Below are 17,550 nucleotides of genomic sequence, written 5' to 3' on the forward strand. Positions count from 1 at the left end.
TATATACACATTTTCATAATTATTTAAAGTCAAATTTGGATTAAATCGTATATTCTGAACTAGTAACGCTTCAGCGTAATATTGAAGCTATTTGCCAAATCTAAAGTCGCTTTGGTTTGAAGAAAAAATAAATACTAGTAAAAAAAAAGGGAAAATTGCCTAAAAAGTCACAAACTTTGGGAATGTTTGGTTATTCTCACAAACTATAAAAGTTGTGCCTAAAATCACGAACTTTATCGGATCGTGCAAATTTCCCAAACTACCAACCTGACGACATATTTCCGTTAAAAACATATCCCACGTGGCATGGCAGAGGCGTGACTTGGCAAAAATTTTGACTGGGCACAAAACGACGTCGTTTTATGCTTTTTTTTATTGAATCTTCTTCACACGTCGCCGATTTCATCCCTAAACCGTTTGTCGACGATTTCACTCTTGTCGATTACGTTTTTCATCGATTGAATTGGGGTTGCGCTTTCGAAATCAGCCAAAAAGAGGTTATATTACCTGAGTTTAGGGTTAAGCCAGAAATTTTGTCAAGTCATGTCTTCGGCATGCCACGTGAGATAAGTTTTTAACGGAAATATGCCACTGGGTCGGGTAGTTTAGAAAATTTGCACGATCCGATAAAGTTCGTGACTTTAGGCGCAACTTTTATAGTCGCCGGGAAAAACCAAACTTTCCTCCAAAATTTGTGACTTTTTAGACCATTTACCCAAAAAAAAAACATAATAACTGCACGCAGAGTATAAGAAATCACTGCAGAGGGACTTTATATTTGAAGAACTTTGTTTACAATTTCGCGAAGAGCAGAAATAATTAAGGAAGCTTTGCAACAATGGCGGCGGTGCCTCAGCCCAGCAGATCAAGAGACCTCGATAAGCTTCTCCTCCGCCCCGGTCACCTCGTTGGCCCGAATTTCGAGCCCGGCCAAGAAGTAAAACCCTTCTCTCTCTGTATATATATTATATTCATATTCGTGTTGCTTGTGCGAAACTTGCCACATTGCAATACTTGTTTGGCTGTTGAAACTTATCTTCATGTTAAAGGAGGAAAATTGGGCCCAGGAACTGGCAGATTTCTCTTTAATTTTGTTTTGTCTTAGGTTAGCAGTTTCTTCAAACAGGTGGAGTGCGTTATTTTTCAACCTTTTGAAGTATTGCTGATGATGAAATTTCCGACTGTTGCAGCTGAGAGAGGATATAAAAGAGTATGTGAAGGTGTTGGTGGTGGGGGCAGGTGGGCTGGGCTGCGAATTGCTCAAGGACTTGGCTCTAACTGGATTTCGGAATCTTGATGTAATCGATATGGACCGGATTGAGGTTACCAACCTTAATCGTCAGTTCCTCTTCAGGTGTGTTTGATGCTTCTCGGTTTTGTGCTTGTATTGTTGCTACACATCAGTGGCCATAATTGATCAAGCGCGACTGTAAAATCTTGATAATCACCTCCATTGATGATTTAATTCGTCTGTTTCTTTGTAATTGTTAGGATTGTATAGGTAATCTATCTGCTTTCCTAGTTCAATTAGGACTCTAATGTATGTATAGGTGCTTTGCTCAGTAGATAAATATAGTGAAAAGTTTTGCCAACATGTTTTCACGCTTTGAATTAACAGGATTTTATATAGTGAGTAAATACTACGTAGTGCCTAGTGTGGAACATGTGTTTTGTCTGATTTTTGGTTTTTTATAGCTACAAAAAAGGCAATGAAGCCGAACTCCTCATCATGGATTTTGAAACGTAACACTAGGATTTAATCACTGCATCGTGTATCCTTTACTTTTTAAATTCTTACTCAAACGCTTGTAACTCAATGTGAATGCAAAACTTTTACATAATATAGACTTTCTCTTTGATTTATAAATGCTAGTTTTGACATTTAAATTCTTTCAATGCATACAAATACTGTTTTACTATGATTTGGAAATCAAAGTGAGGGCTTTTTTTCCAATGATTTGGAGAATTTTGTTTGTTCTTCAGGTGAGGTAATCCTTAAGTTCTTAACTAGCTTTAGGTTGTTAAAACTGGTTATGTGACATTGAGTGTCTGTTCCTGTTTAGTTCATTTTGCAGCTGAGATTGTATAATCTCTTGGCAGATAGAAAGGACTCAACTTTTAGTAGATTGTTATGCTTACCTAGTAATGCATGCACTAGCTGAATCTCTTGGAAAACAGATGTTACAAGCTGAAGAGTTGGTTGGTCTTTGCTCTTCCCAGTCACTAAACTCTAGCAGATTTCAGTTGCTCGAGCTATAGTGATATGCTAGTCATAAAGATCTTCACTGACATAGCGAAGTTTATCTGGATTTTGAGCTCCAGATTGGGTATCAACTGTCAGTTGACATGATCTAAAGGGCTCATTTTTATTTTTTATATGATACAAAGTAAAAAAATTCATTTGTTATATATTTGTGCTAATTTTCCATCCGTCTCCATGCACAATATCTTCTATTCACAATTGTTTCTATATTTTTTTTCATGCTAAAAAGTTGTCCTGCCTGTATCCTCTGTGTAGACTTGAAGATGTAGGAAAGCCAAAGGCTGAAGTGGCTGCTAAACGAGTTATGGAAAGAGTTAATGGTGTAAATATTACACCACATTTCTGCCGCATCGAAGACAAACCATTGGACTTTTATAGTGATTTCAGCATAATTGTCCTTGGGCTCGATTCTATTGAGGCTCGGAGCTACATAAATGAAGTAGCTTGTGGCTTTCTAGGTAAGTTTGCCATGCAATGCTGAGGACCTGGAATAAGTTGACCCAAAGTTTTCTCTTCATTTCCTTAGTTGGAGAAGGCTATTTTATCCATTTCATCTCATACCTATACCTACTTTTATGTATCTGCCGTATCTATTTTACTGCTGGGCCATCCTTTACAAATTGTATTTTACAGTCGGTTGTTTGAGTTTTGCTATTTATTCAATGTACTAAATATCACGCATACAAACTGATATGATGAACTTAAATTTCTACATATTAGTAGATCTTGTTCAATATGAGCCAATCTTTTAACCCTAAAATACAGATGCACATTGAAAAACATAATTTTGTATATTCTTCTGGCATTGAATATGATCAGAGTCTCCTGTTGTCTATTTGCAATTCTGATGTACTTAAGTTTGTGTTTTTTCTCTTTAACAAGAGTATGATTCTGACGATAATCCTCGAGAAGAAACTGTCAAACCTATGGTGGATGGTGGAACTGAAGGATTCAAGGGCCATGCCAGGATTATAATTCCAGGAACAACCCCATGTTTTCAGTGTACTATTTGGCTATTCCCTCCGCAAGTAAAATTCCCTCTATGCACTTTGGCAGAAACACCAAGGAATGCTGCTCATTGTATTGAATATGCCCATTTGATTAAATGGAATGAAGTAAGCATATAACTTAGTATTTGTCTATGTTTTCCTGCTTGGTGGTGCCTTTGCTTACGTTTTTCATCCCGATAATATTTTATCAGGTCCATGGTCGCAAAAGCTTTGATCCAGATAATCCTGAAGACATGCAATGGGTTTATTCAGAGGTAATACCGTAATAAACAATAGGAATCTATCTTTCAATTGAACATATTGGAATTATTGTTTTTCTTATTTCTCCTATTTTTGATTCATCTGTTTCTCAACAGGCTGTCCAGAGGGCTGAACTTTTTGGAATTCCTGGAGTTACATACTCTTTGACTCAGGTGAGAAAGTTGCTTTCGGTTTTTACCTTTGAGCCGTTTTCATATAACTAAGTATTTTTGTGTAGCTTGGTACATCTTTTTTGACTAGCAATAGCTTTCAAATAGTTACCTTGTTTTTCTTTAGTGAAAGGTTTCATCATCAACCCATCAACTGTAATATGAATATCCATGTTTGTGCAAATAGTTTACATTAGATGCTTATGACCATATTGTTAATGAGATAACACTTTGCTTTCTTTACAGGGTGTGGTTAAAAATATTATCCCCGCTATAGCTTCCACGAATGCTATTATCTCAGCTGCTTGTGCTTTGGAGACCTTGAAAATTGTTTCTGGATGCACCAAGTCACTGTCTAATTATTTAACGTATATCTCTGACTTCTAGATTTTGTTTACGTGCAAATGGTCTTGCAGATATTTCTAATTCCTTCTATCTTTACTAAGATTACCGCAATTCCGTTCACAGGTATAATGGAGTGGAAGGTCTTCATATTAAAGTTACAGAGTTTGAGAAGGAAGCAGATTGCCTTGTTTGTGGTCCCGGTGTTCTAATCGAGTTGGAGAAGTCTGTTACTTTAAAAAAGGTACTTCAACACTTATTCTTATAACCTGGATTGCTTTTGCATCAGTAATTTTAACTGCTGTCACATACTGATTTTTTAATCATGCCCTGCAACAGTTCATCAATCAACTGGAAGATCACCCTCGTCTACTCCTGACTAGAGTGAGCGTCTCATACAGGGGGGAAAAGTTATACATGCAGGCACCTCCTGAATTAGAAAAGGAGACTCGATCTAACCTGGATATTCCTTTATTTGATCTAATGAATGGAGTATCGAGGGATATTGTTAATGTTAATGGCATGGCAGGCAAGGGTGACAAGAAGCAGTCTTGTATGAGGAAGTTACGCATTGCATTCAAGGGGGTTGACGGGGTTGCAGATATTGATATGGCCGGTGGGGCATAACCTCACATTCCACTTTCAGGCATTCCATCTCAAGAGGTATCGAAATTGTTCATCCAGTTGCATAGTAGTAGCATAGATGTCCCTTTTCGATCTCATAATTTGTAGTCAATATATGAAGAATTCATGAAAAGCAGGATGCTGATTGCTTAGCATCCTCTCATTTTTCTTATACCATGAACTTACTTCATCAACTGATACATCAATGAAAATTGAGATTTTGCTTCGATTTGTGCAAGCGATACGAGCACGTATTCTGGCTCCCTTCTTTTGATCTTGTAGTACCTAGCTGTGCTGTGAGCCTGTGATGGTCCTTATGAGTGTAAGTTTGTGGCCAATATAAGTTATGGCCACAAAATTTCCACACATCATACCAACTCTGGAGATGAAAGTCACTAAGTTGGTCTGGTAATTAGCTGTGGTCTTGTGGCTAGAATTTATTGCAACTGGAATTTTTGTTGTTATATTTGATATACACAGTTCTTCTGTATAAAGCAATGTCTTTATATATATTTTGGACAGAACCAGTGTGGCACTGGACCACTGGGTTATCTTCATACTAGTATTTTATATGGAAATGATAAGTTAGTTTTATTCTTATATAGAGGAATGACATGTTACACACTAGTTGTAAATAGAGGAGTTTTATTTGGCTATTTTTCGGATTAGAAACTTTCGCCCCTAGCCCTCCTTTTCCATCTATCGGAATCAAATCTGTCGATTTTGATCTGGATTGATACTCGTACTTCGTTTGTACGCAATCTTAGCTGGACAAGGGGTGTAATAAATTAGCATATGGCCTAAGATGCATCATTAGTCAATTATGAAGATCTTAGTGGGTAGATGTTAATTGCTCATTTCCTAATCTTAGGTTTGGAGAGTATGATGGAATTACAATCATCAGAAATCAAGAATGTGGACTAATTGTAGCAAAAAGTTAGATACATACAATCATCATCTCAGTTGTCAAAAAAGAGATGATTCCATTTCTTTTCTTTTGAAGTGTGGGGTTGCGATTGATTTTTCTAGTGTCCATGTTGAATCAATGTATATCTTGATTTACTTTGAAGTCAGATAAGGAAATGGAGTATAAAACAATTGTTTATGACTTACTAGTGTGATGCAACTTAAAATATTTAAATTGTTCCCAAAGAATAAGATGTGAAATATAAGAAGTGGATGAGAGGAAAAAGTGCTTGTACAATCACAACCAAGTATATATGGCCCTCATCACATTCAACTCTATATCTGGATCAGATCATCTGGTTTGTGGGGCTTTAACTATCCCACAACTGGATAATATCATATCACACACACAGTAGTAACAATAATAATAATACAATATATATAAGTTAGACCTATTGGTAAAATGGTTAATGTTTGAAGTCGAAGGTCTTGGAGTCCTTGACCCATCGATGATATCTGATGGTTGAAATTAACGTCTAAGAAAATAATTGATTTTTTTTTACTGGTAGGGTAAAATTGTTACCTATAGAGATATAAATATAGATATAGTGTGGTGGGACCCCACCAATTCACATGCCCTATCTCATAAACCCTCTACTAGGGATCCCATCATCCATTTGCCTTTTTCCAATTTCTCTCCCTATTTAAATCATTTCAGTATCTGATTCAACTGGAGAAAAGGAAAGAAAAAAAATTCTCAGATTTCAAGAAAATAAAGTGAAAAAAAACACACACAACACATACTAACTCAGACATGGAAGCAGCTCTTGAGTTGGAGGATGATGTCTTCTTCAGAGACTTGAGCAAGCAAATCTCTCTCCTCATCATGGATGATGATGATGATCTCTCCCTCTCACACTCTCCACCCCTAAATCTTCAGGTATTCAATCTACAGTTAACTTACTAACAAAATCAAGTTCAAACTTGAATATACTAAATTCAAATTCTTGAATTTTTTTTGAAGGCTTTGAGTACTCAAGCAAACAATCCAGCAACACAAGGTGCATCCTTTTTCAGCTATGATCATCATCACCAAAGTAGCAAGAGGGAGAGCAAAGGCACCGGGGTTTTCATCCCTCGTTCGACGTCGAATTCGAGACGAAAGAGTGTGAGGCAAGCAAAATTCATGGGGAACAAATTTCAGAGCCCTTCTAATGATCATGGCTCAAGAGGGCTGCAGCCTCATGACACCATCATCATTAATCCATCGTATGATCATTCATTTAATATTACAAGATTTTGATCTTGATTGTTGTGGTGATGTTTCAAGAAATGTGATGCATAATTCAAATAAATAACAGGTTGTGGAATTTGTTGATAGATGAAAGATGCATAGTATTTTTTGGCTACTGTTTCAGCAAGTCTAGAGGAAAAGTAATTTTTTTTAGTTTCATGTCTTTTTTAGGATTTTCGAATTGTATGTACCCTCTAATTTTGTACTACATTTTTTTTTATTGATATGAATATTTGGAATAATGACTTCGTTGGTAAGAGTTACTCCTCCATCTTATTAGTAATTTTATGAAATTAATTATATGACAAGTACCAACTGGGTAGATAACTTTGTCTAGTAGCCTATGAACTGTATTCTACATAGCTTATATATGTACTAATTAATGAAACTGACCCACAAACTACAATAATAATTCAATAATACTATACATTATAGTACTAGTATTGTAAACCAACTTTTATGTACTGTTTTTTTGGTGGGGGTACAAAGAAAAATATGAAGTTGGATATGATTGAGCCCATGAATTTATTTTGGGATATTTTTGTATTGTGGCAGGAATCTAAATTTAGTGAAAAAGTTAATTGAGAAATCCCTGCCAGATTGGGCACACAATTAGAAAATCATGTTATTAATCGATTTATTCAAAATGCTTTTCGGATTATTTTACACAAATTTCACCGAACAAGAATTGATAGTGTTTTTGTTGTAGTTTATTTTAGTCAATTTTCTTAAATCATATAGGATCCAACAATTCCAATAATCACTGCAAAATTGGATCTACGGCGATGACAGAAATTTGAATTTGTAGACGTGAGTTGAACTCTAACCCCACTATTAAGATTAAACATGTTGAAAGTAATAATGTCAATTTTGTGTGTGAACTACGGAATTCGTGAGATCAGATATGTCGTTGCTAGAAGGAAAACGATGGATAATGAAAGCCAAACTCAATTCTGAAGGATTAATGGCACCATACAATCTGCAATACCTCCGTAGTCATATTTACTACAGTTTTTAGACAGTCTCATAACTAACCGATCCAACACAAAACAATCAAGAAATACAACAACTCTTTCTTAGAGCATCCATAGTGGTGCGGAATTCCCAAAAACACCTCCTGCCATGTCATAAGGAATTCCCACTGCACAGTGGCAGAATTCCAATAATTAAAAAAATTCACAAATTTACAAATTAAACAATTTTCGGAAGTAAGAAATTTACGGAATTAAATAGTCGACACAAATAGGGAAAAAATATTCTATTAATAAAAAAAAGAAAAGTACATTTCACCAAATTAAAAAAATATATTTCAATAATGCTTCACCCCCACATTAACGACGACCCCTCCGCTGCCATACTTCTTCAATAATATCGTTCTGGAGTCGAACATGGGCTTATTTTTAGCGCATATCGGCGAATGCACGGACTCGATCGACATCGTCGTGGGGTATTCCCATGCGGACATTGTCAGTGGCCACGCCGTGGCTTGGACCCTCAGCATCAGCGTCCTCGTTGGTCCACTCAGTCAGTGCTGGACCTTCATCTTCAACAATCATGTTGTGCATGATAATACATGCGTACATGATGTCGGCGATGCTGTCAACATACCACAGTCGTGCAGGACACCTGATCGTCTTCACAAAGACGGGCCACATCGGGTATATCCCATCCGCCAAATAATAGCCCATATTGTGCTGGTTGCCGTTGGCGACGAAGTTGACGGCCGGACCGACGCCCATGCACTGGTCGTTGAAAATGGGCGACGACTGGAGGACATTGATGTCGTTGTTCGACCCGGCTACTCCAAAATAGGCATGCCAAATCCACAGCCGGTAGTCAGCTACAGCTTCAAGGATCATCGTGGGATTCTTGGCCTTGAAACCAGTAGTGTACATCCCTTTCCAGGCAGCGGGGCAGTTCTTTCATTCCCAGTGCATACAATCTATGCTGCCTAACATCCCCGGAAACCCATGCTGATTCATGTGCATATCCAGCAGAGCCTGACAATCTTCGGGGGTAGGCTTCCGAAGATACCTATCCCCGGAAATCTCTCTAACGCCCTGACAAAAATACTTCGGGCAGTCATGCGCAGTCGTCTCGCCGATGTGGAAGTACTCGTCGAACATGTCGGCCGAACCTCCGTATGCCAACTGCCTAATTGCGGCAGTGCACTTCTGAATTGGCGTGTGGTCGGGTTTACCAGCCGCATCCTCCCGCACCCTAAAATACCCGTATCGACGCTCCAAAGCGCTCACGATACGCATAAAGAGCGGCTGATGCATCCTAAACCGTCGCTGGAATAGGTTCTCCCCAAACCGTGGCTCCGACGCAAAGTAATCCTCGTACAACCGCCTGTGGGCAGGGAAGTGATCCCGGGAGACTATAGTGCGACGATGGATGGGTCGAGGCACCGCTGGCGCTACGGCCGCTTGTTCCTCCCTCTCAGCGGCCTCCCGCACACGTGCGTGTATCATCCGCATCATGTGTTCATAATGCCCACCACCACCACCACCACTACCACTACAACTACCGGTCATTACGAATATATAAAAGAAATTTAGAGAGAGAGAAACTTGTTAATACAAGTGGTGCGAATGAAATGAAGTTCAACGGGATGTATATATAGGAACCGAAAAAAAAACATTTAATGCATTAAACGGGAATTACGCGGGCGTCAACGCAATGGCGGACGTCCGCGCGGAATTCCCCGCGTAATTCCAGCGATGGCCACGGAACTGCGAATTCCTTCGCGGAATTCCGTATCCGTGGAAGGGACGCGCAATGGCGGACGTCAGCCACTGAATTCCCGCACGCCGTGTGAATTCTGCGTGGACGTCCGCCATTGCGGATGCTCTTATACTCCCTCCGATTTTAGTTTTTTGCGGGAATTTCGTGGCGGACGTCCGCCATTACGGATGATCTTATACTCCCTTCGATTTTAGTTTGTTAAACTTTTGATTTTAATTTCTCTCAATCAAACCACAAAGGCAAGAATCAAGCAAATACAACAACTGCCCGCACGGGCTTAACTCAGTTGGTTCCTGGGTGGTAGATTGTCCCTAAGCAGACAGGATCGAATGCTGGCAGCCGCAGTGTGGGAGTTTCACCACTGTGGTGGCTCCTTGTGTGCTGGTTACCAGTGTAAGTTCCTCCCACCTAATGGGCCGCTGAGGTACCGTGTTTGAACCCCTCCATAGCGATGTCAGGCCGGGTTATGGGGGCGCCTGGGGTGAGCGAATCACCTTTTGTCCCTAAGCAAATACAACAACTACCTCATTAAACTCTTTTCATTTTGATCCGTTTCCTTTAAAAAAATAGATTTATCCATTTTTTATTTTCTCTCAATTAAACCAGAGGCACAAATCAAGCAGTCTTAGTTTTCAATTTCTCCTAAAATCTCAATTGGATTTCACTGTTACTGAGAAAAAGGAAGTTTGATTTTTAACCATTTTCATCCAACTCACCAATGGCGGAAGCGTACTTCTCCTTGTTCTCACTCCTCCTCTCCATTCCACTCTTCATCCTCCTCATCCTCTTCCTCATCGTCCGCCCCAAGCCCGTCCGCGTCCCAATCAAGAACCGCCACGTCTTCATCACCGGCGGCTCCAGTGGCATCGGCCTCGCCCTCGCGCGCCTCTGCGCCCAGCGCGGCGCCCACGTCACCATCCTCGCGCGCAACGCCGCCCGCCTCGAGGAGGCGCAGCACTCCATCAGGCTCGCCACCGGCCGCGATGTCAGGGCCTTCAGCGCCGACGTCAGGGACTACGGCGCCGTCAAGCGCGCCGTGGAGGAGGCCGGCCCGATCGACGTGCTCGTGTGCAATCACGGGGTGTACGTGCCGCAGGAGCTGGAGGAGCAGGATGTGGAGGAGATTAAGTTCATGATCGATGTGAATCTCACGGGGACTTTTCATTTGATCAAGGCCGCTTTGCCCGGGATGAAGAGCAATCGGGCCGAGAAAGGGCCCGGTTCTATTGCGATTATGTCGTCGCAGGCGGGCCAGGTAAATTTCGCTAATTTAGTTGTCGAAAAGGTTTCCTTTTTAATAAAAATGAGATCTTTGATTGAACGGATCTCATGTTTCAGAACTATGATTTACGGTTGCTCTATACTGTGTAGTGTATGTAGTTTAAGTGATGAACTGATTTGTCGAAGTTGGGCTCTTTATGAACTGTTTGATAATTTGATATGAAGTTAAAGGAGCTGATGTGTGTGTGTTTGTGTGAAACTGAGAATTACTGTAATGTATGCAGTTCAAGTGATGGGCTGATTTGGGGAAGTTGGGCTATTTATAAACTGTTTGATACTTTGAAGTTTGATATGAAGCTAAACGAGCGAGCTGATATATGCGTTGTTTGCAGTCCATATATTATAATTGGTGACTGGTATTTGTAGTATGTTTTTTCTCACCTTGGCATAGCTCATTATTTCAGGTTGGAATTTATGGCTACACAGCTTATTCGGCGAGTAAGTTTGGCCTCAAGGGTTTGGCTGAAGCGCTGCAACACGAGGTTATAGCAGACGACATTCATCTCAGCCTCATTTTCCCTCCGGACACTGAAACTCCTGGTTTTGCAGAAGGTATAGAATTTGTCCTTATATTCCACTTGGAATTGCTCAGCGTGAATAATCTACTACTTGTTATTTCTTGCTTGCACAACATGCATCTCGGATTTATATTTCGTATGTGTTATTACTTGCAGATTCTATACCATTTACTAGTTTTTAATGCTGGTATTGTGATGTTGTTTGACAAAAAGTAAAGAGCAAAACAAGAAGTTTTCTTCCTCCAGCACAATGTGTAAATTTAATTAATGAATGAATGTATCGAGGGTGCGTAATATATACTAAAGAGCTATTATCATCTTGTGGTAGAGGTTCTGGAGCAAAACTTCTTATAGTTGCATCACACTATTGCAACACTAAGTTCTTAGTATTTTTGTAAATTTACCTTTTTATTATTTGGACATAGTGTATCTCAACCCTCATTGACATTTCCTCCCGATGACAGAGAACAAGAGACGCCCACAGCTGACTAGCATAATAGCAGCTTCCTCTGGCGCAATGAAAGCTGAGGAAGTTGCTCTAAAATCTCTGAAAGGAATCCAGTCAGGCACGTTTATGGTCCCCTGCAACTTGGAAGGAAAATTACTTACTGTTGCCACGGCTGGTTTATCCCCTCAGAGATCGTATGTGGATGCATTTGTGGAGGTAATGACTGCTGGTATTATGCGTTTGGCCGGCTTAGTTTTTCAGTGGAATTGGTTCAGCAGCATCGCAAAATGGCATGCAAAGAAGTAGTTGGTTCCATGGATCTCTGAGTTTTATACTCCGTGCCCACAAAGGGGTACCTTGGCAGCGAAAGACTCAAGTTTTGAGTTCTTGATAGTCATGCGTCTTGTTTGAGTGTTTTCGCTTGCTGCAGTCGTCTCACTGCGCCTCCGTTCATCATGCGGGGAAGAAGCTAAAACTCGAACAACTGCATGCTCCCGGTGTTTGTATCACTTAAAATCTTTCTAACTTGTTATGGTAGGATGAAATGATTGTATTGGCCAAAATTGACCATGATATTTTCTGTGATTTTTCTGGATTTCTGTCTAATGGTTGTGCTTCATAGTAGCTTTTAATATCCCAGAATTCAGTATCTTGCCAAAATCTGATTACATTCTCCTAATGGTTGTGCTTCATAGTAGCTTTTAATATCCCAGAATTCAGTATCTTGCCAAAATCTGATTACATTCTCCTTCTCTCTCATTTATATCTCGATTTCGTTATCGAACAGATTACAACAAGGATAACAAGGATCTAATTCCTGCAGTTATTCAAGAAAAAACAGTATGCATTCAGTTAAGCAGTGATCCATGTTCCTAATCTTGATTGAAATAGACAAAAGTTGCACAATTTTATTATATGAATAGATACACAAAATGGAAATGTAGCTCTGTTGAAATCTGAATTTTGTTGCTGAATACTTGCTTTGACACTCTTCTTATGTAACAGAAAAGAGACAAAATTGTTATATCACTGTGCCATCTTTGATTATAGCGTTTTTCAGTATAATTGTAACGCCCGATCGGATGTAAAATCCGTCTAAAGTTCTGTCAGCCTCTTGAACACCCTGCAAATAATCAAGACATGGTGAGTGCTTGATCAAGAAAGGCAATAGCTGCTGGTAAGCATTCTGAGAGAAACTTACCTCTGAATTTTCAATGACGACGTTCTTACCAATTCGAGCATTCTTGTCAATGATGCATTCTCTGCAAATGGAGAAATGTGAGAATGAAAATAATGTGAGAGAATTTTCGAGGATTTACTCATAAATCAAACTGTCTGTACTTGATTCTTGTATTCTCTCCAATTCCTACAGGTACTTTCCCCTTTGATAAAGAAGAAGCAATTTCTGAATCAGTTTCGTAGAAGTCAGCCCCGAGCATCACTGTATCCTGCAGTAACCACCAAGCTTAGGAAACACCTAATGTGGACAAACTACCGAACTCTGAAACAGGTAAAATCTAACCTTTAGATGAGCATTGGAGTTTATGCGTGAACGGATACCAACAACACTGTGCTCGACTAAGCAACTTGTCAAGAAACTACCATGTGAAACTATAGAATCAACAATCTGCAAAACAAAAATAGATGTTGATACAGAGTAGAATCTCCTTGGAGTGGCTTTTGAAAGTGGTGTGGTGTGCAATTTTAAGACTCCCGGTCATGCAGAAAGTGTGAAACCTTGCTGTCATCTATCTTTGATGGTGGCAAGTTTCTTCTAGATGTGTAGATTGGCTTTGTAGCATCATAGAAGCTGAATCTTGGTGGCTGAATTGACAAAACATTGCAAGAGAAAAACATCAATATTAAGTTATACATCGTTCATCCATGTCGATCATCTACGAGAGCTTAAGTGACGATGACATCTTTATAGAGAAAAACTTTGCACTTTAGGAATCTTACATGTTCTGTGAGGGCTAGGTTTGCTTCAAAAAAGGAACGTATTGTCCCGATATCTTCCCAGTAGTCGTTAAATAGATAAGCCTGCAGACACACGTAGTGGTGAAATTGTATTCTTGAAGTACTTATTGTGTGTTAGTGAAGGAATCTTTAGAGGACCTGAATATGGAACTCTTTAGCTGATGCAGGGATTATTTCTGAACCAAAGTCATTCGCAGTTGGGAAACGCCATCTTAAGAAACGGAACCGCAGACAGCACTAACTTAGCCTTGACATATTTGATAACACAGATAATTGTATTCAAGTGAGTTTTATACTTGCCTTAAAAGATTGAGAAGTATGTCCTTCTTAAAGACATAAACTCCCATTGAGGCTATATAAGGCTTCTTCTCTGCCTCTTCTTGTGAGAGTCCAAGAACTGTTGTGTCTACTGCCTGAAATTTACCACTATAATTTCTCCCATCCATAACTTAGGAAAGGAGTAAGTATATGTAACCAAAATTACCATTCCTTTCAACTCATTTCCCCTCGGTTTTTCACTGAATGAAAGGACCCTTCCTTTATTGTCAATCTTCATCAAACCAAAATCTGAGGCACGCCTATCATGAAACGAGATGAATTTCATGAAATACTTGTATTTGTGCACAAGGAAACACCAAAGTCGACAGTTACTGATGTGGACTAAACAAATGCAAGGATGCTTGGCCGTGGAAATCGATTTCTACTGAAACTGAAACTTGCTAACAGGAACATAATGCTTAGCAACTACTTATATTTCTTGAAAACTGTTTATAAATGAAATGTTGTGAAAAAACGATATACCTTTCATCGATAGGTAAACATGATAAAGTAATATCTGCCCCACTTTGGCGGTGAGACTGCAAAAACCAACATGTTAATGCTTCAAATAAATAAATGTTGCGCTACATCATTGTATTGTAGCTTACCTGAACAAAGTCCATGTAGTCCATCCTGTACAAGTGATCACCAGATAGAATGAGAACATCTTCGATATCTTTACTTCTTGGATCCTGCAGAGCATTTTTTACATTTTGCAGGTATGTTGACATGGAGCCGATCATCTTTCCATCCAAACAAACGCTAGATACATAATCGTCGAGAAGCAGAATTCTCATACCTCAAAAAGCCAGTGGAATTGCCTCACAGCATCTGCAGTGCCTTGAAACCAACTTTTACCTGCCTGTCCTGGAGTTTGAGTGGCAGCTAAAACCTGCCATAGTAAGTTACTCATCAATAATCATACTCGACTACATTCATCTGCGTTAATTCTCACATTTACCTCAACATAGCCATCTCCGAATGAGACACCACTTCCGAAATTGTAAGCTCTTGCAAGATGCCTGTTGAGTGATGCTGAGTTGAACTGAGTGAGAATGTACACTTTGTTGATCCCACTGTTGATGCAGTTACTCATTGGCACGTCGATTAGCCTATACGCTCCTCCCATTGGAACCTAAATCACGCATTATCACAATCCATAACCACTGAGAAATGCATTGTTGATGTACTACTCACAGCTGGCTTGGCACGGCGCTTGGTGAGTGGGAACAAACGCGTGCCTGCTCCACCTCCGAGGATAATGGCGACAACAGTCCTCGCATCCCTCTTCTCCATCTCCATGTCCCTCAACTGCCAAAACCTCTCATAAATCAGTCCCCATTAACCAACAGTTTCATCGATTAAAAACAAGAGTCTCACCTTGGCCTCACCTGTGAGTGAGCTGCAGACATGGCTCCTAATAGCATTGCCATTCCTCCTTGGTGCAAACTTGAGCTTCTGCCCCATGAATTCTCCATTGCCGGACTTCACTAGCCTCCTGTTTCGAGGATAAGAGGTGGCGGGGCGGTGCAGCTGCCCTGTGGCGGACAGGGATACGCAGCCGTCGGCAGTGACTGCCATTGTAATAGCCTAGTTTCTGCAATGGATGTATTTGTTTGTGTGTGTTGCATGCCATTGAGGCACTGAGCCACGTTATCCACATTCAATCCAGTCCACCAATTTTTCTTTTGTATTCATGTCAACCTTTTAATTGCATACTTGTGATACATTATTTTATTAAACTGGTTACTACTACTACTACTTTAAACATTTAAAAACTGGTAAAGATTTGAAAGTAGGTGGAAAAATTCATTACTTGTTTTTTTTTTTCCTTTTCTGTTTTTGGGGGGTAATTGCTTACTGGTTAATATGAACATACCAGGCAAATCAAGTCTATTGTTGAGTTTTTAATGCTTGTGGAATAATTTGGCTGAAAATTAATTTGAAAATAACATTTTGCTTGGTTTAATTAAGAGAAGCACCTGTAACTGTAAATCAAGAAGCTATTTGCTCCCCTTACACAAAATGAGGCTGCTATTTTTGTTGAATAGGTAAACCTGAAGTGCACATTTTGTAATTAATCTGCATATTCTTTACTGTCTAACATGTTTGTTATGAATAAAAATAAAGATTAAAAGAGTTTGACTAATTAATCTCATGCTCAATATAATTTGAGAATCAGACGCAAGTACAAGATAGCAAAAAATATGAATAAATATATGAATATACGTCTTAACAATATGTACTAGATTATATAACAAAGTAAAATGAAATAAGAAGACTACATACATGTTTTGATACCACACCAAAGAAGCTGCTTTCTCTGACATCAGCGCCCAGAAAATGCTCTCTGGTGAGCCAAATAAAATTAATCAACGGCATAACTTACAATTTTATACTCTAATAAAATTTATATTGATAATTAGGTAATTAGTTTAGATAGTCTTTACCCGTGTATAAAAAATCCTGAATCCGATACGCATTTCACCCTAGTTGTATTATGAAACAAGGCTTCAAACCTATCACAATGTAAAATTGTGGCTAGTCCACCTGCCGAAGTGCCGGACGATAAAGCCTATAGAGAAAATATAAATTAATACAATCAAATAGAACTTAGAATTTATTTAATCCAAAGTTACTATAATTTAATAATACATACATTTCTAGCATTTCCCATTCCGATTCGCAGCAACTCATCCATCATCGCATCGTAAATTCATAGACCTCTATAGGTTAGGTTGTCCTTCTGCAAAATGTTTTAGAAATCGACAAAATTAGTGAAGTGATGTAGCTATTGGTATGGTACAATTTTAGGGCTAAACTGGACTGGTCAGCCTACTTGTTCGTGACTGAAGACGTTGAATTGTCCAATCCAATTTTTAAAAGAGTGCAAGTTAAATTAGTTAACTAATTGTGCTTACTGGTTAAACGTAAGAAATTTAAAAACTTACTGGGTCCACGTCCTCAATATCAGACATGAAGGATGAGCCGTCACAGTAGAAGATCTTGAATACGTGCCAATTGTAGAAATCTTAATACATACATACAACATTAAAGTTACTATAGAAAGAAACAAGAAAAGCCAAACTTCAATTTGAGACAGATTTAGATATACATATAATATAGATTGACATAAATAGCCTTTAGTGATTTTTTCTTATTTTTGAAAATTTAGTTAATATAACTCTGGATTAACTTTAGGCCATTAGATGACCCAAATCAAATGGCTATTAATTTGGTATTAGTTATTTCACTAAACTACTAATATTTGATCATACACATCTATATATGTGTATATATATATAGGATTGTCTTATATACAAAACAATCCTAAAGTGTATAACCTAGAACTATATTTCATCCATTGGATGAGGAAAAAAGGACGGCCAAGATCAAATATAACCATCCCAC

At 39.0% G+C, this 17,550-nt stretch overlaps 4 protein-coding genes across 5 annotated transcripts; 3 read left to right on the plus strand and 1 right to left on the minus strand.

The window, feature by feature from the left end:
• The first annotated feature begins 778 nt into the window (after positions 1-778).
• Positions 779-4,887, plus strand: LOC121808475 (NEDD8-activating enzyme E1 catalytic subunit-like). The gene is made up of 9 exons (XM_042209000.1): positions 779-937; positions 1,191-1,354; positions 2,519-2,721; positions 3,146-3,378; positions 3,465-3,527; positions 3,630-3,686; positions 3,930-4,051; positions 4,152-4,269; positions 4,365-4,887. Exons 1-9 carry the CDS (start codon positions 839-841, stop codon positions 4,650-4,652), a joined length of 1,347 nt encoding a protein of 448 aa, XP_042064934.1. The 5' UTR covers positions 779-838; the 3' UTR covers positions 4,653-4,887.
• Positions 4,888-6,029: 1,142 nt separating this feature from the next.
• On the plus strand, positions 6,030-7,112 carry LOC121808490. The gene is made up of 2 exons (XM_042209021.1): positions 6,030-6,495; positions 6,580-7,112. The coding sequence occupies exons 1-2, from the start codon at positions 6,370-6,372 to the stop codon at positions 6,856-6,858; spliced, it is 405 nt and encodes a 134-aa protein (XP_042064955.1). The 5' UTR covers positions 6,030-6,369; the 3' UTR covers positions 6,859-7,112.
• Positions 7,113-10,207: 3,095 nt separating this feature from the next.
• LOC121808483 (3-dehydrosphinganine reductase TSC10A-like) lies at positions 10,208-12,523 on the plus strand. The gene is made up of 3 exons (XM_042209011.1): positions 10,208-10,852; positions 11,283-11,430; positions 11,861-12,523. Exons 1-3 carry the CDS (start codon positions 10,316-10,318, stop codon positions 12,148-12,150), a joined length of 975 nt encoding a protein of 324 aa, XP_042064945.1. The 5' UTR covers positions 10,208-10,315; the 3' UTR covers positions 12,151-12,523.
• A 144-nt stretch (positions 12,524-12,667) lies between these two features.
• Positions 12,668-15,745, minus strand: LOC121808464 (glucose-1-phosphate adenylyltransferase large subunit 1, chloroplastic-like). 2 transcript variants are annotated; one of them, XM_042208979.1, is made up of 15 exons: positions 15,520-15,745; positions 15,337-15,450; positions 15,101-15,274; positions 14,939-15,031; positions 14,748-14,831; positions 14,623-14,678; positions 14,306-14,399; positions 14,122-14,234; positions 13,960-14,032; positions 13,804-13,884; positions 13,582-13,668; positions 13,367-13,471; positions 13,186-13,292; positions 13,046-13,106; positions 12,668-12,967 (listed from the first exon to the last, which is right to left on the minus strand). In XM_042208979.1, exons 1-15 carry the CDS (start codon positions 15,718-15,720, stop codon positions 12,866-12,868), a joined length of 1,545 nt encoding a protein of 514 aa, XP_042064913.1. In that variant the 5' UTR covers positions 15,721-15,745; the 3' UTR covers positions 12,668-12,865. The 2 variants fall into 2 exon arrangements, with proteins under 2 accessions (XP_042064913.1, XP_042064922.1); XM_042208988.1 differs by having other exon boundaries at positions 15,531-15,734.
• Between the last annotated feature and the right edge of the window lie 1,805 nt (positions 15,746-17,550).

The sequence above is a fragment of the Salvia splendens genome, chromosome 1, assembly GCF_004379255.2.
Source record: "Salvia splendens isolate huo1 chromosome 1, SspV2, whole genome shotgun sequence".
Lineage (NCBI taxonomy): Eukaryota > Viridiplantae > Streptophyta > Magnoliopsida > Lamiales > Lamiaceae > Salvia > Salvia splendens.